This window comes from Carassius gibelio, chromosome A18 (assembly GCF_023724105.1).
Source record: "Carassius gibelio isolate Cgi1373 ecotype wild population from Czech Republic chromosome A18, carGib1.2-hapl.c, whole genome shotgun sequence".
Classification (NCBI taxonomy): Eukaryota; Metazoa; Chordata; class Actinopteri; order Cypriniformes; family Cyprinidae; genus Carassius; species Carassius gibelio.
Genome location: NC_068388.1, coordinates 3587378 through 3608749, shown reverse-complemented (window position 1 = coordinate 3608749; position 21372 = coordinate 3587378). Strand labels below are relative to the sequence as shown.

The 21372-nt window shown below is 35.3% G+C and overlaps 2 protein-coding genes and 1 long non-coding RNA gene across 5 annotated transcripts in view; 1 reads left to right on the top strand and 2 right to left on the bottom strand.

Moving 5' to 3' along the window:
- Nucleotides 1-6119, bottom strand: part of LOC127934212 (GATOR complex protein WDR59-like) — a 13804-nt gene extending 7685 nt beyond the window's left edge. For both annotated transcript variants that reach the window (XM_052531444.1, XM_052531445.1), the window contains exons 1-16: nt 6015-6119; nt 5395-5444; nt 5071-5206; nt 4744-4829; nt 4367-4447; nt 4247-4284; nt 4068-4156; nt 3839-3955; nt 3664-3741; nt 2631-2787; nt 2468-2547; nt 2260-2389; nt 1124-1248; nt 859-1023; nt 673-774; nt 441-585 (exon numbers count right to left, since the gene is read on the bottom strand). In XM_052531444.1, the coding sequence (XP_052387404.1) occupies nt 441-585; nt 673-774; nt 859-1023; nt 1124-1248; nt 2260-2389; nt 2468-2547; nt 2631-2787; nt 3664-3741; nt 3839-3955; nt 4068-4156; nt 4247-4284; nt 4367-4447; nt 4744-4829; nt 5071-5206; nt 5395-5444; nt 6015-6068 (1633 nt within the window). In that variant the 5' untranslated portion in view covers nt 6069-6119. The remainder of the gene's footprint in view (nt 1-440; nt 586-672; nt 775-858; nt 1024-1123; nt 1249-2259; nt 2390-2467; nt 2548-2630; nt 2788-3663; nt 3742-3838; nt 3956-4067; nt 4157-4246; nt 4285-4366; nt 4448-4743; nt 4830-5070; nt 5207-5394; nt 5445-6014) is intronic.
- Nucleotides 6120-9950: 3831 nt separating this feature from the next.
- On the bottom strand, nt 9951-14065 carry LOC127934235 (uncharacterized). 2 transcript variants are annotated; one of them, XR_008147732.1, is made up of 4 exons: nt 13911-14065; nt 11092-11444; nt 10740-10915; nt 9951-10210 (listed from the first exon to the last, which is right to left on the bottom strand). It is a non-coding gene; the product is annotated as an uncharacterized LOC127934235 (long non-coding RNA). The 2 variants fall into 2 exon arrangements; XR_008147731.1 differs by lacking the exon at nt 13911-14065 and adding an exon at nt 11621-11775.
- A 2731-nt stretch (nt 14066-16796) lies between these two features.
- Nucleotides 16797-21204, top strand: LOC127934219 (RNA-binding protein NOB1). The gene is made up of 9 exons (XM_052531456.1): nt 16797-16944; nt 18114-18246; nt 18363-18496; nt 18588-18659; nt 19055-19195; nt 19273-19530; nt 20363-20460; nt 20549-20693; nt 20852-21204. Exons 1-9 carry the CDS (start codon nt 16876-16878, stop codon nt 21116-21118), a joined length of 1317 nt encoding a protein of 438 aa, XP_052387416.1. The 5' UTR covers nt 16797-16875; the 3' UTR covers nt 21119-21204.
- Nucleotides 21205-21372: the final 168 nt, after the last annotated feature.

Here is a 21372-nt window from a genome sequence, read left to right as displayed (position 1 = left end):
ATTATTCTTTTTTTTATGTTTCCAAATATTAATCATTCCTGTGATGCAAAGCTGAATTTTCAGCATCATTGCTCGAGCCTTCTCAAATCATTCTGAAACCATTTTTTGCTGCTTACAAATGTTTTGTAACATTATAAATCATAATAAATTACATATTAAAACAGAACACGGTTCATTAAATTGTAATAACATTTCACAGTGTTCTTGTTTTACTGCATCTTAGATCAAATAAGCACAGCCTTGATGAACACAAGAGACTTCTTTAGAAGAGATAAAAAATGTATTAATTTTTTAACTTGTGACCAGTAGTATATTTATAAATGTTACATATTTTAAATTACAGACAGAAAAAAAAAATGTTTACTTCATGCATGCTAGCAAACAAACAGGCATATAATTATTATGCATAGATGGAAGAAAAGGGTCATATCCCAGCCCACCTGTCCCACAGAAGCGTGCCCCTGAGGTGCGTGGGAAGGGGATGTTGGAGTCCTGGTACGAGCCGTAAGTGTTGCTTACTCGAGGGAAAGCAGGAAGTGCAGGAGTCACTGGATTGGTGAGCACATAAGGATTCGTACTGTCCTCCTGGACACCCAAGACCAGACAGTGAGTTAAAAACTCATCATGGAACCGAATCATAAATGTGTTTGTACAAAAGTGAAGCTAACTCACCATGACTCCATCTGACTCTAAGCAAGACACCAGCTGTCGAACACATGGCTCCAAGCAGTTCTGGTTTCTCTTCACCTTCTGAAGCGACGTATCTGTCAGGATCTACAAAAGAGACCAGGCTACTTCAACATGACAGGCTTTGACCAAGTGTCAAGGCAAGCGTCATAAGTGTGTTAGAGTTTCAACCTTCTGTATCTTAGTCTTCGTGGAAGACGAGATGTTCGTCGGAGAGACGAACTGGAAAGATGGAGCTGCATTGTTGGGATACTGGGCAGGAAACTTCACCACGAGACGGACACAATTGGCTCCGCAGTCGGCTGACACAATGCAGCTGCGGTTGACGGCATCCATCTACAAGCACAATAACTGTTAGGATTGCAACACATTTATTAGAATTCTGCACCATGACACTGCACACAACAGAGCATTTTCAGCAGTCAGAGTGACTGACCTCTACATTGACGTTGCGAATCTGTAAGTTGACTAGAGAAAACTCTTGCTGCAGGGTCTGAGGCAAACCTGGTACATCGTTCTTCCCGCTGGACGACAGGCCAGACTGTGGGCCGTCAAACTGATCTGTGAACAGACAGTCGCTTACATTCATTCAAACTAGGATCCGACTGGAACATCCACTTTTTCACATCACCATAAATGAAGAACGAATATTCAATGCATAAACAAATGGATATAATAACCATTAATAATTATAAAATATTCAGTGCATTATTTTTTATTCAAAACACATTTTTAATATCAGTTAAAGATCTACCAAATTCAGATCCACAAATTACTATATATGTTCAAGTTCGGGGTTGTTATGATCTTTATAATGTTTTTGGTAACACTTTAGAATAGGAAACTATTAAATATGACATTTCTCTCAATAAAGTCTTAATTTGCTGCTTATTAATAGTTAGTAAGGCAGTTGTTAGGTTTAGGTACTGGGTAATATTAGGGATGTAGAATAAGGTCAAGTAGAATAGGCATTAATATGTTCTTAATTAGCACTAATACATGGCTAATAATCTAGTAATATTCATGCTAATAAACAGCTAATAGGTGTTACCTGTTCTAAAGTGTTAACATGTTTTTAATAGAAGTCTTTAATGTGCATAGATACTGCAGAAACAGTGATATTGTTAAATATGATTACAATTAAAAGAACTGTGTTCTATTTTAATATATATTTTGTGAATGTCATTTATTCCTGTGATCAAAGCTGTATTTCTAGCATCATTACTCCAGTCTTCAGTGTCACATGATCTTCAGAAATCATTCTAATTTACTGATTTAAATAAATAAAAAAAAATAGAAAAATTTTATATATATGTATATATTTCATAAAAATCCACCAATTCCAATCTACTTCCTGTTCAGATTTATTTGTAATTAATTTATTGAATTATATTTGTTTATTCTATTCCCATATATTCTATTTAGCCACATGACACACATAAATAAAATGTAATATATTTAAATAAATAAAATATAACTGATAAGACACACAGTGCTCACAGCTACATCTTATGAGTTGAGACAAAATAATTAAATGAATGAATGAACCACAAACTCTTCCCTTTTTTTCACCTTGCGAGTTCGCTGTGAATCCAGGGCTGAGCGGAGGTTCAGAGTCTTGGGATCGCAGCGTTTTCTCCGTCTCTGTGGTGAGAGTCAAGCCCTCCATCAACGCGTCCACGATGTCATTGGCACAGCACAGCTACAGACCACACGAGCCCATCAGTCTCAAACATAAAGTCACCAGCTGAACTAAAAGAACTGAGCTCATGAGCATCACCTTCTGAAGTTGAGGATCTACTCTCCATATCCTCAGGGTTTGATCTCTAGACCATGTGACCAGCTGGCAGTCTTTGGAACCTAAAATACAGAATGGGTTGTGTTTCTTCAAAATGAAGCACTCGATCACAGAATTATCACCATCTGCTGGCTGCTCCTCTCACCTTCTTTCTGCGGCCTCCACTGAAACTCAAGTACAACGTCGTCGTGGCCCACGAAAGCGTGAACAGGACTGTTCAGCTCCAGCGTGCTCCACAAGAGGAGGCTGTTCTCTCGCCGGAGCTGAGGAACCATCACTGTTACCAGGCCGTTAGAGAAAGGCTGAACAGAAGACAACGACGAGGATACAGTGAGCACTTTATAATATGCCAAATCATGTTTACTGGCAGTATACACAACATTTCAATGATGCAAGTATAAGGGGAAACATTTTTGCAATAAAGCTCTCATGCTGATTTGATGATTGGTGCTTAATTATTACTAATGGTTTTTATTATTATTAATGTTAATCAGTGGCACAACTGTTTTCAGCTTTGAGAAAACAACATTTTTCTTGAGCAACTAATCAGCATTTTAGAATGATTTCTGAAGAATCATGTGACACTGAAGACTGGAGTTATGATGCTGGAAATTCAGCTTTATGTCATGGGAATAAATTACATTTTAAAATATATTCAAATAGAAAACATCTATTTTAAATTGTAATATTTTGCAGTGTTACTGTATCTTTGATCAACCAAATGCAGACGTAAAGTGATATCTTTCAAAAATATAATAAAATATAAAACTGGTAGTGCAACTACATGACATACACATATACATATACACACATATATACATATATATATATATATATATATATATATATATATATATATACATATATATACATATATATACACACATATATACATATATATATATATATATATACATATATATACATATATATATATATATATATACATATATATACATATATATACATATATATATACATATATATATATATATATATATATAGATATATATATATATATATATATATATATATATACATACATACATACATTCATATATATATATATATATATATATATATATATATATATATATATATATATATATATATATATATATATATATATATATACATATACATATACACATACATTTAAATAATATTTCTAACTGTACCGTGTATCTGGCCTTCCACACAGGCACCTGACATGATAAGATATCAAGGTACTTCCGGGGTTGTCTGTAGTCCCAGAACTTTTGGAGCAAATCAATACAGACACAGAATCAGATATAAGTTCAACTGCAGAAAAATAATATGAACAATACAATCAATAATTGAGATTATACTCACCCGAACAGAGTTGTCCTGACTGGAAGTAGCCAGGATGTACTCGTTGTCAGGGTGCCAGTCCAGTCCATGAATCTTTGACAGGTGTGCGGCTACATATTCCACAGCAGTGTTGGGCTTCTGAAGCACAGAACGGAGAGCATATAGATTAACAGGCAAACAAAGGTTGATTACTTGATAACCGATACCATTGATGATTATATAATCATAATGCAGCAAGTTAAATAATCACCCTCTTGTCCCAGATTCGGACATCACCATCATGACTTGAAGCTAAACAATAGTGATTCCGTTTGTTCCATTTCACCTGAGAGGCGCCAGCTATTATACAGAAGAAACATGACAAAATAAATAAATGGACAGATGTTGTAGATCAATTAAACTTATGTTATACCTGCTTTTAGCACTTACCCACGGCAGACAGAGCCACGGTTGGCTTTCGAGTGTCCCTGGAAATTATCAAAAACAAAGGCGTTAATCATGGCGAAATAAAAAAATCTCCCTTATCGTACATTCTTTGTCCACGCTCACCTTGTGTCCCATATGTAGATGTATGTGTCGACAGAACTCGTGACAAGAAACTCCGGTTCAAACCATGACCAGTCCAAATCACTGAAACATTATTCATGATTTTAGAATACATTATTTACATTCTCAAGTCAGATCGATTCAAGCCAAATCATTTCTGTAATGCTTTCCACAATACACTTTGTAACACAAAAGGAGCCTTACAGAGACTCATAATTTAATTGTGTACAATTTAGCTGTTTAGAGCTGAGCGATGGTATAATATAAATGTGGCATGAATCTAAAGATCTAAACTTTATTTGCTTAAGCATTTTCTAGTCATTTTTGGATCATCGTCAGATTTCATAAGCAGCATTTCAGCTTGCCGTCATCAGTGTTACCTTATAACACGTGTGTGGCCTTGCAAAGACGTATGTTGTTCACCGGATCCATCACGCCAAACGTACAGGTCGACACGCTGATTACTCTGCGGAGATGATAAAATGTAGAATGACAATATAGAAAATTAATAGAATAAGGATAACACTTGATTACCACTGAGTCAGACTGAGTACCACTGAGTAAAAACTTTAGAGATATTTTCATTGTAACTTCTAGTAAAGTAATGCAGTTAACTAATGGAAATTTATCATAAAGTGTTATTCTAGAAACAAGCGAAACCAAGAATGTGACACGAATCAGCAGGAGATAATATCTTCTTTACGTACAGATGCTGCAAATAAATGGGCCTCAGTTTTGTGTGGATTCCACTGGACTGTCCCGACATCCCATTTGCTCTGGCGGCTGATTTTGCGTGGGGCTTCAGACGGCGCCTCCAGATTTACAACATACAAGAATCGTCTCCTGTTCAAAGCATTCACAAGTGAAAGAGTAAATAGACTGTGGTATAATTATGCATGCAGAAAGACATTTACAAAATTAAAAACAGATATGAAATGGGATGCAACTGTTAAACTTAAGCTACAGACTGTCCATGAGGGTGAGTTCATAATTTCACATGAAGAAGTTGCATTAGCCGAGGCTGTACAAACCCAGAGAGAACAGCGTGCTGGCCGAGACAGTCCACTGACATTGCAGTGGCCTGAAAACAGAAAAGTCTGTCAGTAAGCAAAAAAAAAAAAAAACTTTATACTTTTCTTTTTATCCTTCTAAACTGATTGCATTCCATTGCATTGTCGAGTATAACTGCAATGTTATGTCACAGTTATAAACATAACAGGAGAACATGTTTCAAGCTACACATAAATTGCACGTATGCTATCTTTTCTAAAATAAATCACACATGGTTTGATAGTTGATATAATGTAATACAGTGACGTAGAGACATTTTAAATGTAACTTAAGTGTTCAAATGCTTTTTGAAGCAATTTAAATTATATATTAGGCAATTAAACTGAACCACAGATATCCCAAGTTATTTACAAGTTTTTATTTTTGAGAACAGGTTTATTATAATTTTAGTAATAACTGAAAGTACTGTTCACCACGGTGCGTGCGGAAGGATAATACACCTTAATAAACAAAATCCGTCATTCACTTCAATGCTTAATAGCATTGACATGGCAGCTGTGCATGGTTATTGGTCTAATGCTTGTGAAAAATAATTTTCTAACGCAACTAATGCATGTCTTTATCTGTAGTGACTGTTTACCTGCGCGTCTCGAAACTCCACCACCACATTCTCACTACTCCAGCGGGCCGCCATCTTCACCCACTAAAACGTCAACAAACAACGTGATTCTAACGAGCCTACAGTGTACTCTCGCGAGAACTCGTGTCTCGGCCGCTTCCATCCATTCACGTGTCTGTGCTTCTATCTACGAGGCTGACTCCAGCTCCTTATTCGCCAGCTCCTTATTCGCCGAACTATCCATTCCACCTTAAAAATGTCTAGTGGTTGTTAATCCTTCCCTGTCAGTGCTATTGGTTGTATTTTTTAAAGGGACAGTTGCTCAAAACTGGCTTGCTTCAGACAGCAGTTAACAATGAACGGTAAAAATATAAAGTTATGTAAAAATGTATTGTATGTTTCAATACATAATGCACGTGACTTGCGAATGCAAGTTCTTTTTTTTATTTAAACGCCATGCCTTACTCAATGTCTTTTTCAACATACCCTGTATGAATAAAACAAGATAATATTGTTTGCAGCTCTTATGTAATCTTTATTAAAATGTATCCATTACTGTAAAAGATTAAATAAACATACATTATTTAACTGTCACACAAAATCTTGTATTACTGCAATCTCTGATGTGCTGTTGAAGAAACGTGCCCTACTCAACTGTATTCTGACAAAGCATATTGGGCATGTCATTTTTTTATTTCAAAGGTTCTCAAAAAAAGGATTACCTACAGGGCAAGAGTAATTCACTCTCTAACGAAATCCTTTATTAGACCATCTTCTGATTTTTTATTATGGAAATATAACCCAGACAAAAAATGCCCTCCAAAGCATCTGTATTTGACGAAAAAGCATATTGGGCATGTCATAATTTTTTTTTTGAAAGGTTTTCAAACAAATGAGCATGTAGAGGGCAAGAGTAATTCACTCTCTAACGAAATCCTGCATTAGAACATTTTCTGATGTTTTATTATGGAAATATGACCCAGAGAAAATGCTCTCAATAGCGAATTTATGGGCCGAAAAAGCATATTAGGCATGGCATCATTTTCTTGTTTCAAAGGTTCTCAAAAAAAGGAGCATGTAGAGGGCAAGAGTAATTCACTCTCTAACGAGATCCTGCATTAGAACATTTTCTGATGTTTTATTATGGAAATACGATCCAGAGAAAATGCCTTCCAAAGCAACAGTATATGCGACAAAGCATATTTGGCATGGCATAATTTTCTTGTTTCAAAGGTTCTCAAAAAACGGAGCATGTAGAGAGCAAGAGTAATTCATTCTCTAACAAAATCCTGCATTAGAACATTTTCTGATGTTTTATTATGGAATTATAACCCAGAGAATATTACCTCCAAAGCAACTGTATATGCGAAAAAGCATATTAGGCATGGCATCATTTTCTTGTTTCAAAGGTTCTCAAAAAAAGGAGCATGTAGAGGGCAAGAGTAATTAACTCTCTAACAAAATCCTGCATGAGAACATTTTCTGATGTTTTATCATGGAAATATAACCCAGAGAATATGCCCTCCAAAGTATCTGCATATGTCAAAAAAGCATATTGGGCATGACAACATTTTCTTATTTCAAAGGTTCTCAAAAAAAGGAGCATGTAGAGGGCAAGAGTAATTCACTCTCTAACAAAATCCTGCATAAGAACATTTTCTGATGTTTTATCATGGAAATATAACCCAGAGAATATGCCCTCCAAAGCATCTGCATATGTCAAAAAAGCATATTGGGCATGACAACATTTTCTTATTTCAAAGGTTCTCAAAAAAAGGAGCATGTAGAGGGCAAGAGTAATTCACTTTCTAACGAGATCCTGCATTAGAACATTTTCTGATGTTTTATTACGGAATTATGACACAGAGAAAATGCTCTCAATAGCAACTTTATGACCAAAAAAGCATATTGGGCATGTCATAATTTTCTTGTTTCAAAGGTTCTCAAAAAAAGGAGCACGTAGAGGGCAAGAGTAATTCACTCTCTAATGTAATCCTGCATTACACCATCTTCTGATATTTTATAATGGAAATATAACCCAGAGAAAATGCCCTCGAAAGCAAATGTATATGCCGAAAAAGCATATTTGGCATGTCATAATTTTTGTGTTTCAAAGGTTCTCAAAAAAAGGAGCACGTAGAGGGCAAGAGTAATTCACTCTCTAATGTAATCCTGCATTACACCATCTTCTGATATTTTATAATGGAAATATAACCCAGAGAAAATGCCCTCGAAAGCAAATGTATATGCCGAAAAAGCATATTTGGCATGTCATAATTTTTGTGTTTCAAAGGTTCTCAAAAAAAGGAGCACGTAGAGGGAAAGAGTAATTCACTCTCTAACAAAATCCTTCCCCTTAGAACATTTTCTAATGTTTTATTATGGGAATATGACCCAGAGAAAATGCTCTCAATAGCAACTTTATGGGCCGAAAAAGCATATTTGGCATGTTATAATTTTCTTGTTTCAAAGGTTCTCAAAAAAGGAGCACGTAGAGGGCAAAAGTAATTCACTCTCTAATGAAATCCTGCATTAGAACATTTTCTGATGTTTTATTATGGAATTATAACCCAGAGAATATTACCTCCAAAGCAACTGTATATGCGAAAAAGCATATTAGGCATGGCATCATTTTCTTGTTTCAAATGTTCTCAAAAAAGGAGCATGTAGAGGCCAAGAGTAATTCACTTTCTAACGAGATCCTGCATTACAACATTTTCTGATGTTTTATTACGAAAATATGACACAGAGAAAATGCTCTCAATAGCAAAAAAGGAGCACGTAAAGGGCAAGAGTAATTCACTCTCTAATGTAATCCTGCATATTTAAGTTGTGATTCCCACTACACTATCATATACAAATGCTTTGGAGGGCATTTTTTCTTTCTTGGGTCATATTTCCATATTAAAACATCAAAAAAAGTTCAAATGCAGGATTTCATTAGAGAGTGAATTTCTCTTGCCCTCTACGTGCTCCTTTTTTTGAGAACTTTTGAAACAAGAAAATTATGACAAGCCTAATATGCTTTTTCGCATACAGTTGCTTTGGAGGGCATTTTCTCTGGGTCATATTTCCATAATAAATCACCAGAAAATGTTCTAATGCAGGATCTCATAAGAGAGTGAATTACTCTTGCCCTCTACGTGCTCCTTTTTTGAGAACCTTTAAAACAAGAAAATGTTGTCATGCCTAATATGCTTTTTCGCATATACATTTGCTTTCGAGGGCATTTTCTCTGGGTCATATTTCCATAATAAAACATCAGAAAATGTTCTAATGCAGGATCTCGTTAGAGAGTGAATTACTCTTGCCCTCTATGTGCTCCTTTTTTTGAGAACCTTTGAAACAAGAAAATGTTTTCATGCCCAATATGCTTTTTCGACATACAGATGCTTTGGAGGGCATTTTCTCTGGGTTATATTTCCATAATAAAACATCCGAAAATGTTCTAATGCAGGATCTCGTTAGAAAGTGAATTACTCTTGCCCTCTACATGCTCCTTCTTTTAAAAACCTTTGAAACAAGAAAATGTTGTCATGCCCAATATGCTTTTTCGGCATACAGATGCCTTTGATGTCATTTTCTCTGGGTTATATTTCCATAATAAAACATCAGAAAATGTTCTAATGCAGGATCTCGTTAGAGAGTGAATTACTCTTGCCCTCTACATGCTCCTTTTTTTGAGAACCTTTGAAACAAGAAAATGATGCCATGCCTAATATGCTTTTTCGCATATACAGTTGCTTTGGAGGTAATATTCTCTTGGTTATAATTCCATAATAAAACATCAAAAAAAGTTCTAATGCAGGATTTCGTTGGAGAGTGAATTACTCTTGCCCTCTACGTGCTCCTTTTTTTGAGAACCTTTGAAACAAGAAAATTATGACATGCCCAATATGCTTTTTTGGTCATAAAGTTGCTATTGAGAGCATTTTCTCTGTGTCATAATTCCGTAATAAAACATCAGAAAATGTTCTAATGCAGGATCTCGTTAGAAAGTGAATTACTCTTGCCCTCTACATGCTCCTTTTTTTGAGAACCTTTGAAATAAGAAAATGTTGTCATGCCCAATATGCTTTTTTGACATATGCAGATGCTTTGGAGGGCATATTCTCTGGGTTATATTTCCATGATAAAACATCAGAAAATGTTCTTATGCAGGATTTTGTTAGAGAGTGAATTACTCTTGCCCTCTACATGCTCCTTTTTTTGAGAACCTTTGAAACAAGAAAATGATGCCATGACTAATATGCTTTTTCGCATATACAGTTGCTTTGGAGGTAATATTCTCTTGGTTATAATTCCATAATAAAACATCAGAAAAAGTTCTAATGCAGGATTTCGTTGGAGAGTGAATTACTCTTGCCCTCTACGTGCTCCTTTTTTTGAGAACCTTTGAAACAAGAAAATTATGACATGCCCAATATGCTTTTTTGGTCATAAGGTTGCTATTGAGAGCATTTTCTCTGTGTCATAATTCCGTAATAAAACATCAGAAAATGTTCTAATGCAGGATCTCGTTAGAAAGTGAATTACTCTTGCCCTCTACATGCTCCTTTTTTTGAGAACCTTTGAAATAAGAAAATGTTGTCATGCCCAATATGCTTTTTTGACATATGCAGATGCTTTGGAGGGCATATTCTCTGGGTTATATTTCCATGATAAAACATCAGAAAATGTTCTTATGCAGGATTTTGTTAGAGAGTAAATTACTCTTGCCCTCTACATGCTCCTTTTTTTGAGAACCTTTGAAACAAGAAAATGATGCCATGCCTAATATGCTTTTTCGCATATACAGTTGCTTTGGAGGTAATATTCTCTTGGTTATAATTCCATAATAAAACATCAGAAAAAGTTCTAATGCAGGATTTCGTTGGAGAGTGAATTACTCTTGCCCTCTACGTGCTCCTTTTTTTGAGAACCTTTGAAACAAGAAAATTATGACATGCCCAATATGCTTTTTTGGTCATAAAGTTGCTATTGAGAGCATTTTCTCTGTGTCATAATTCCGTAATAAAACATCAGAAAATGTTCTAATGCAGGATCTCGTTAGAAAGTGAATTACTCTTGCCCTCTACATGCTCCTTTTTTTGAGAACCTTTGAAATAAGAAAATGTTGTCATGCCCAATATGCTTTTTTGACATATGCAGATGCTTTGGAGGGCATATTCTCTGGGTTATATTTCCATGATAAAACATCAGAAAATGTTCTTATGCAGGATTTTGTTAGAGAGTGAATTACTCTTGCCCTCTACATGCTCCTTTTTTTGAGAACCTTTGAAACAAGAAAATGATGCCATGCCTAATATGCTTTTTCGCATATACAGTTGCTTTGGAGGTAATATTCTCTTGGTTATAATTCCATAATAAAACATCAGAAAAAGTTCTAATGCAGGATTTCGTTGGAGAGTGAATTACTCTTGCCCTCTACGTGCTCCTTTTTTTGAGAACCTTTGAAACAAGAAAATTATGACATGCCCAATATGCTTTTTTGGTCATAAAGTTGCTATTGAGAGCATTTTCTCTGTGTCATAATTCCGTAATAAAACATCAGAAAATGTTCTAATGCAGGATCTCGTTAGAAAGTGAATTACTCTTGCCCTCTACATGCTCCTTTTTTTGAGAACCTTTGAAATAAGAAAATGTTGTCATGCCCAATATGCTTTTTTGACATATGCAGATGCTTTGGAGGGCATATTCTCTGGGTTATATTTCCATGATAAAACATCAGAAAATGTTCTTATGCAGGATTTTGTTAGAGAGTGAATTACTCTTGCCCTCTACATGCTCCTTTTTTTGAGAACCTTTGAAACAAGAAAATGATGCCATGCCTAATATGCTTTTTCGCATATACAGTTGCTTTGGAGGTAATATTCTCTGGGTTATAATTCCATAATAAAACATCAGAAAATGTTCTAATGCAGGATTTTGTTAGAGAATGAATTACTCTTGCTCTCTACATGCTCCGTTTTTTGAGAACCTTTGAAACAAGAAAATTATGCCATGCCAAATATGCTTTGTCGCATATACTGTTGCTTTGGAAGGCATTTTCTCTGGATCGTATTTCCATAATAAAACATCAGAAAATGTTCTAATGCAGGATCTCGTTACAGACAGAATTACTCTTGCCCTCTACGTACTCCTTTTTTTGAGAACCTTTGAAACAAGAAAATTATGACATGCCAAATATGCTTTTTCGTCTCATAAAGTTTCTATTGAGAGCATATTCTCTGGGTCATATTTCCATAATAAAACATCAGAAAATGTTCTAATGCAGGATCTCGTTAGAGAGTGAATTACTCTTGCCCTCTACATGCTCCTTTTTTGAGAACCTTTGAAACAAGAAAATGTTGTCATGCCCAATATGCTTTTTCGGCCATAAAGTTGCTATTGAGAGCATTTTCTCTGTGTCATATTTTCGTAATAAAACATCAGAAAATCGTCTAATGTAGGATTTCATTAGAGAGTGAATTACTCTTTCCCTTTACATGGTCCCTTTTTTGAGAACCTTTAAAACACAAAAATGATGACATGCCAATTATGCTTTTTTGGCATATACAGATGCCTTGGAGGTCATATTCTCTGGGTTATATTTCCATAATAAAACATCTGAAGATGGTCTAATGCAGGATTTCATTAGAGAGTGAATTACTCTTGCCCTCTACGTGCTCCTTTTTTTGAGAACCTTTGAAACAAGAAAATTATGACATGCCCAATATGCTTTTTCGGCCATAAAGTTGCTATTGAGAGCATTTTCTCTGTCATATTTTCGTAATAAAACATCAGAAAATGTTCTAATGCAGGATCTCATTAGAGAGTGAATTACTCTTGCCCTCTACGTGCTCCTTTTTTTGAGAACCTTTGAAACAAAAAAATTATGACATGCCAAATATGCTTTTTCGCCCATGAAGTTGCTTTTGAGGGCCTTTTCTCTGGGTCATATTTCCATAATAAAACATCAGAAAATGTTCTAATGCAGGATCTCGTTAGAGAGTGAATTACTCTTGCCCTCTACATGCTCCTTTTTTGAGAACCTTTGAAACACAAAAATGATGACATGCCAAATATGCTTTTTCGGCCTATAAAGTTGCTTTTGAGGGCATTTTCTCTGGGTCATATTTCTATAATAAAACATCAGAAAATGTTCTAATGCAGGATCTCGTTAGAGAGTGAATTACTCTTGCCCTCTACATGCTCCTTTTTTTGAGAACCTTTGAAACAAGAAAATGATGCCATGCCTAATATGCTTTTTCGGCCCATAAATTCGCTATTGAGAGCATTTTCTCTGGGTCATATTTCCATAATAAAACATCAGAAAATGTTCTAATGCAGGATTTCGTTGGAGAGTGAATTACTCTTGCCCTCTACATGCTCCTTTTTTTGAGAACCTTTGAAACAAGAAAATGATGCCATGCCCAATATGCTTTTTTGACATATGCAGATGCTTTGGAGGGCATATTCTCTGGGTTATATTTCCATGATAAAACATCAGAAAATGTTCTTATGCAGGATTTTGTTAGAGAGTGAATTACTCTTGCCCTCTACATGCTCCTTTTTTTGAGAACCTTTGAAACAAGAAAATGATGCCATGCCTAATATGCTTTTTCGCATATACAGTTGCTTTGGAGGTAATATTCTCTTGGTTATAATTCCATAATAAAACATCAGAAAAAGTTCTAATGCAGGATTTCGTTGGAGAGTGAATTACTCTTGCCCTCTACGTGCTCCTTTTTTTGAGAACCTTTGAAACAAGAAAATTATGACATGCCCAATATGCTTTTTTGGTCATAAAGTTGCTATTGAGAGCATTTTCTCTGTGTCATAATTCCGTAATAAAACATCAGAAAATGTTCTAATGCAGGATCTCGTTAGAAAGTGAATTACTCTTGCCCTCTACATGCTCCTTTTTTTGAGAACCTTTGAAATAAGAAAATGTTGTCATGCCCAATATGCTTTTTTGACATATGCAGATGCTTTGGAGGGCATATTCTCTGGGTTATATTTCCATGATAAAACATCAGAAAATGTTCTTATGCAGGATTTTGTTAGAGAGTGAATTACTCTTGCCCTCTACATGCTCCTTTTTTTGAGAACCTTTGAAACAAGAAAATGATGCCATGCCTAATATGCTTTTTCGCATATACAGTTGCTTTGGAGGTAATATTCTCTGGGTTATAATTCCATAATAAAACATCAGAAAATGTTCTAATGCAGGATTTTGTTAGAGAATGAATTACTCTTGCTCTCTACATGCTCCGTTTTTTGAGAACCTTTGAAACAAGAAAATTATGCCATGCCAAATATGCTTTGTCGCATATACTGTTGCTTTGGAAGGCATTTTCTCTGGATCGTATTTCCATAATAAAACATCAGAAAATGTTCTAATGCAGGATCTCGTTACAGACAGAATTACTCTTGCCCTCTACGTACTCCTTTTTTTGAGAACCTTTGAAACAAGAAAATTATGACATGCCAAATATGCTTTTTCGTCTCATAAAGTTTCTATTGAGAGCATATTCTCTGGGTCATATTTCCATAATAAAACATCAGAAAATGTTCTAATGCAGGATCTCGTTAGAGAGTGAATTACTCTTGCCCTCTACATGCTCCTTTTTTGAGAACCTTTGAAACAAGAAAATGTTGTCATGCCCAATATGCTTTTTCGGCCATAAAGTTGCTATTGAGAGCATTTTCTCTGTGTCATATTTTCGTAATAAAACATCAGAAAATCGTCTAATGTAGGATTTCATTAGAGAGTGAATTACTCTTGCCCTCTACATGCTCCTTTTTTGAGAACCTTTGAAACAAGAAAATGTTGTCATGCCCAATATGCTTTTTCGGCCATAAAGTTGCTATTGAGAGCATTTTCTCTGTGTCATATTTTCGTAATAAAACATCAGAAAATCGTCTAATGTAGGATTTCATTAGAGAGTGAATTACTCTTTCCCTTTACATGCTCCTTTTTTGAGAACCTTTGAAACAAGAAAATGTTGTCATGCCCAATATGCTTTTTCGGCCATAAAGTTGCTATTGAGAGCATTTTCTCTGTGTCATATTTTCGTAATAAAACATCAGAAAATCGTCTAATGTAGGATTTCATTAGAGAGTGAATTACTCTTTCCCTTTACATGGTCCCTTTTTTGAGAACCTTTAAAACACAAAAATAATGACATGCCAATTATGCTTTTTTGGCATATACAGATGCCTTGGAGGTCATATTCTCTGGGTTATATTTCCATAATAAAACATCTGAAGATGGTCTAATGCAGGATTTCATTAGAGAGTGAATTACTCTTGCCCTCTACGTGCTCCTTTTTTTGAGAACCTTTGAAACAAGAAAATTATGACATGCCCAATATGCTTTTTCGGCCATAAAGTTGCTATTGAGAGCATTTTCTCTGTGTCATATTTTCGTAATAAAACATCAGAAAATGTTCTAATGCAGGATCTCATTAGAGAGTGAATTACTCTTGCCCTCTACGTGCTCCTTTTCTTGAGAACCTTTGAAACAAGAAAATTATGACATGCCCAATATGCTTTCATATTTCCGTAATAAAACATCAGAAAATGTTCTAATGCAGGATCTCATTAGAGAGTGAATTACTCTTGCCCTCTACGTGCTCCTTTTTTTTGAGAACCTTTGAAACAAAAAAATTATGACATGCCAAATATGCTTTTTCGCCCATGAAGTTGCTTTTGAGGGCCTTTTCTCTGGGTCATATTTCCATAATAAAACATCAGAAAATGTTCTAATGCAGGATCTCGTTAGAGAGTGAATTACTCTTGCCCTCTACATGCTCCTTTTTTGAGAACCTTTGAAACACAAAAATGATGACATGCCAAATATGCTTTTTCGGCCTATAAAGTTGCTTTTGAGGGCATTTTCTCTGGGTCATATTTCTATAATAAAACATCAGAAAATGTTCTAATGCAGGATCTCGTTAGAGAGTGAATTACTCTTGCCCTCTACATGCTCCTTTTTTTGAGAACCTTTGAAACAAGAAAATGATGCCATGCCTAATATGCTTTTTCGGCCCATAAATTCGCTATTGAGAGCATTTTCTCTGGGTCATATTTCCATAATAAAACATCAGAAAATGTTCTAATGCAGGATTTCGTTAGAGAGTGAATTACTCTTGCCCTCTACATGCTCATTTGTTTGAGAACCTTTCAAAAAAAAAATTATGACATGCCCAATATGCTTTTTCGTCAAATACAGATGCTTTGGAGGGCATTTTTTGTCTGGGTTATATTTCCATAATAAAAAATCAGAAGATGGTCTAATAAAGGATTTCGTTAGAGAGTGAATTACTCTTGCCCTGTAGGTAATCCTTTTTTTGAGAACCTTTGAAATAAAAAAATGACATGCCCAATATGCTTTGTCGGAATACAGTTGAGTAGGGCACGTTTCTTCAACAGCACATCAGAAATTGCAGTAATACAAGATTTTGTGTGACAGTTAAATAATGTATGTTTATTTAATCTTTTACAGTAATGGATACATTTTAATAAAGATTACATAAGAGCTGCAAACAATATTATCTTGTTTTATTCATACAGGGTATGTTGAAAAAGACATTGAGTAAGGCATGGCGTTTAAATAAAAAAAAGAACTTGCATTCGCAAGTCACGTGCATTATGTATTGAAACATACAATACATTTTTACATAACTTTATATTTTTACCGTTCATTGTTAACTGCTGTCTGAAGCAAGCCAGTTTTGAGCAACTGTCCCTTTAAAAAATACAACCAATAGCACTGACAGGGAAGGATTAACAACCACTAGACATTTTTAAGGTGGAATGGATAGTTCGGCGAATAAGGAGCTGGCGAATAAAGAGCTGGAGTCAGCCTCGTCTTCTATCTACTGGCAGTGGCAAGATGGTCGCGACCGTGGTGGATCATGTTGTGGCAGATGCTGGCGCTTTCATCAAAATGGCACCTTTGCAAGTGAGTTATTATTGATGACATTGACCTCTTTTTCAAATCTTTATCACTGCTGTCCAGAAATGTCAGTTTTAAGGACTGTGACGCACTACATGTTACAGAGATGACACGTGTGCTGCACTGCGGTGCTGTGACCAAGTTACTGGAGTTAGAGTAAATAATAGATATATCATATCTAGGTTAGCCACGGTTATGGTGTACTTGATTGCATAAATGCGACACAGTATCAAAAATATCATGGGACTACCTTGTTTTTGCAAAGTGCGTCATTGGGTAAACTTGTATTTTACCATGGTGCGTCAGTTCATTCACCATGGAGAATGATGACAATTATGGAAGACTTCCAATATGTATTTACATCTAAATTATATGTATTTGTTTTCTATTTTATTGTACTTTAAAATATAATTTTACAAAAGCACAAAAGCTGTATCCAGCATCATTACTCCAGTCTTCAGTGTCACATCCTTCAGAAATCCCTCTAATATGCTGATTTATTATCAATGTTGGAAACAGTTTTCTGCTTAATATTTTTTGGAACCTGTGATACTTTTTTCAGGATTCTCTTAAGAATAAAAAGTTTAAAAGAGCAGCATTTATTCAAAATAGAAATCTTTGGTAAAAATATACACAACCGTAAAAAATTTTGGGGCCTGTAATATATATTTATATTCATTTATTTTTATTCAGCAAGAATGTGTTGAATTGATAAAAAGTGACCAATATATATATATATATATATATATATATATATATATATATATATATATATATATATATCTATATCACAGGTTCCAAAACTGTATTAGTGAGCACAACTGATAATAAATCAGCATATTAGAAAGATATCTGAAGGATCGTGTGATGCTGAAGACTGGAGAAATGATGAAAAATCTCCTTTGCATCACAGAAATAAATTATATTAAAGTAAGTAATAAAGTATATTAAAATAGAAGACCATTATTTTAAATGGTAATACTATTTACAATATCACTGTTTTTATTTTAGTTAAATTAATAAAGAGACTTCTTTAAAACACATTAACAATCTTACTGATCACAAATTTTTAAACAGCATTATATATATATATATATATATATAATATATATATATGTGCGTGTGTATAAATACCGGACATTGTATATGTTTTGACATGTTTGTTTTACTTTTAGGAAATTGGAAAGAATATTTATACCTTGAAGGATGTTGTTGATGAAATTCGGGATAAACAGACAAAAAGGAATCTGGCTTTTTTGCCATACAAGCTCAATTTCAAAGAACCGTTTCCAGAGCACGTACGATTTGGTAATAACTTATACTATGACTAATGCTTGTTATATTAAATGTCTTTATTTGAATGCTGTAAGTGTGTTATGGGTGGTGATTTATGCATATAAATTTTGATTTACTTTGAAACACAGTTACAGAATTTGCTAAAAAGACCGGAGACTATCCCAGTCTCTCAGCAACAGACATCAAGGTCCTGGCTCTGACTTATCAGCTGGAAACAGAGAATGTGGGAACTGAGCATTTGAAGAAAGAACCTGAGAAAAAGGTACTGATGATTGATTCGTGAATTCAGATCTGAGTTCACATTCATTCACACCTGTTCTAGATTTCAACACTCCTTTCTCTTTGTGTTTCAGGTCCAAATATTAAGTACACAAAGACATCCGGAGACTCCTGTTGGCATGGCAGGTTTCCATTTTCCATCAAAAGTAAGACATTACTTGCAAATGCAAGCATTGTATTTGAGTAATGGGTAACAGTTTATTTTGAAGGTGTCCTTGTTAGAGATGTTACATGTACTTACTATTTTAATAACAAGGAATTATGCATAATTACATGCAAGTAACCCTAATCCTAACTATATAGTAAGTGCATGTAGTTAATTAATATTACTCAGTACTTAAATGTATAATTAGACTGTAACAAGGACACCTTAAAAGAAAGTGAGTAATGTTATTAAAATGAATTTCCAAGGCTTTTTCCAGTTTGACACGGATGTTTTTATAGAAAAGGACAAAATGCATAGACAGCAGATAATGTGTAATGATAATGCAGATGTACCTTGAAGGCCTCTATTAATTTCATCTTTTTTCCCCAAAAAAAGTCTTCAGGTAAACAAAGCACAGCTGCCCGAATCGCATCTACAACAAACGAGCCACAAGACTCTGATACTTCACAATTCAACACCTTTCAGTTTTGGAGGAATCCTCTGCCCAGCATTGAGACTGACCTTCTGGACCTGCTGGTGAGGAATCCGACAACATCCAAACCGCTGCCACAGTCACTTTAGACCAGAATAAATCATATTCTCCTTCTCTCTAGGCAGCAGACGCCATCAGAGTCACAGAGAAACTAGAGTCCGTTGACCTGGCTGAATCTGAAGAACAAGATGGCACAAGTGGAGACCAACATGATGAAGAAGAAGAAAGCAGCGATGAGGAGGAGGAGGAGGAGGAAGGTGTTGATGGTGGAGGGTGGATTACTCCCAGCAACATAAAGCAAGTCCAGATGGATGCTGGTAACTGGGAACCGACAGCAGATGTCAGAGTGGGCTGCGTGACCACTGACTTTGCCATGCAGGTACTTGTCATTGATTAGACATATTGGAAATAATCATTTAAAACATGTATTTATAATATATTTTATTATATTATATCGAACCTTGTTTACATCAACAGAAAAAGTTATGAAAATTAGTCGTCTTATTGTGTGCTGAACTTTTGAAAATGTACTCCGGTAATCCGAGATGTAGATGAGTTTGTTTCATCAGAACAGATTTGGAGATATGTTGCATTCCATCACTTGCTCACCAGTGGATCCTCTGCAGTGAATGGGTGCCGTCAGAATGAGAGTCCACACAAACATCACAATAATCCTCAACACTCCAGTCCAACAGTTAATAGCTCGTGAAGTGAAAAGATGCATGTTTGTGAGAAACAAATCTATCATTAAGACATTCTTAACAGCTAAAATTTGAGTCCGTAATCAATTATATTGCTTTCTGTGCTGACAAAGTCATTACATTGGAATCAGGAGTGAAATCTGAAACAAACACTTTCTTTTGATGAGAGAACAGAGGATGGACTTTTTCAATGGATGAAGCATTATTATGCATTATGAAATCATATTTAAGACGGGAGCAATGGTTTGAATTAAAAAAAGTCTTGACAGATTTGTTTCTTACAAATATGCAGCTTTTCACTTCACAAGATGTTAACTGATGGACTGGAGTGGATTATTGTCATGTTTTAATAAGCTGTTTGGACTCATTCTGACGGCACCCATTCACTGATCCATTGGTGAGCAAGTGATGGAATGCTAGAATATTTCTATAATCATGCACATTAAGCAAGTGTGGTCAATTATGTCCATTCCCTTACAAAAACCTAATGTCTTCTTGTTTTCCTGACAGAATGTTCTGATTCAGATTGGACTGCATGTGCTGTCTGTTAATGGGATGCTTATTAAAAACACTAGGAGTTACATTCTGCGCTGTCATGCCTGCTTTAAGTAAGTGACGGATCCACCACGAAAAATAATAAGAACATCATGTGATGTGTGTAACTTTGTCACTGTAATACATTTTTCATATTTTCAGGACAACAACAAACATGAACAAATCTTTCTGTCCACATTGTGGAAACGACACCTTGAAGAAGGTTGCTGTCAGCATTAAAGAGGACGGCAGCATGCAGATGCATTTTTCCAGGAATCCCAAAGCACTCAATCCAAAGGGAAAGAGAGTGAGTAATGTTTTGGATGTTGTAACAGTTAATGTAAAGTTATATAAATGCATTAGAAATGTGGTTATGTATTTGGAATGCTTTGCATGGGTAGTATCATATAAATCAATGTTAGTGATCATGTACTTATGACTTGCTTCTTCTCTTGTCCTCTGCAGTACTCTTTGCCTTTGCCACAAGGAGGAAAACACGCTGACAACCCACACTTGGTGGACGATCAGCGTTTCCCCCAGCAGAGATTGTCTAAAAAGGCTCGTCAGAAGACTGATGTGTTTGACCCAGATTACCTGGCCGGCAGCTCTCCGTTCTCCGAGCACGATATCTACAGCAGGTCAGCCGGCTTACAGCTGCGGGACGCTCAGACTGGAGGAGGAAGACGACGAACAAATCCTAACGCAGCACGCAAGAAGTTTGTTAAGAAGTGATTCTGTTCTGGAAGCTTGAAACACTGAATTCCTGATTGAAATAAAATGTTAGTGGTGATTTATCCTAATAAATCTATTTCATCTTTCTCTTGACTTTAGGTTTAACTCTTGTTACAGAATATTTTCTTAATTCTACCCTCATACTAGTTGGAATTGTAAAATGGAAATCTTATTTTTGTGCCAAGTTTTAATAACTTGCTTTTTTGGTGTACATAAAATAATGATACTTTGCAAAGACGATCTGCTATTCAATG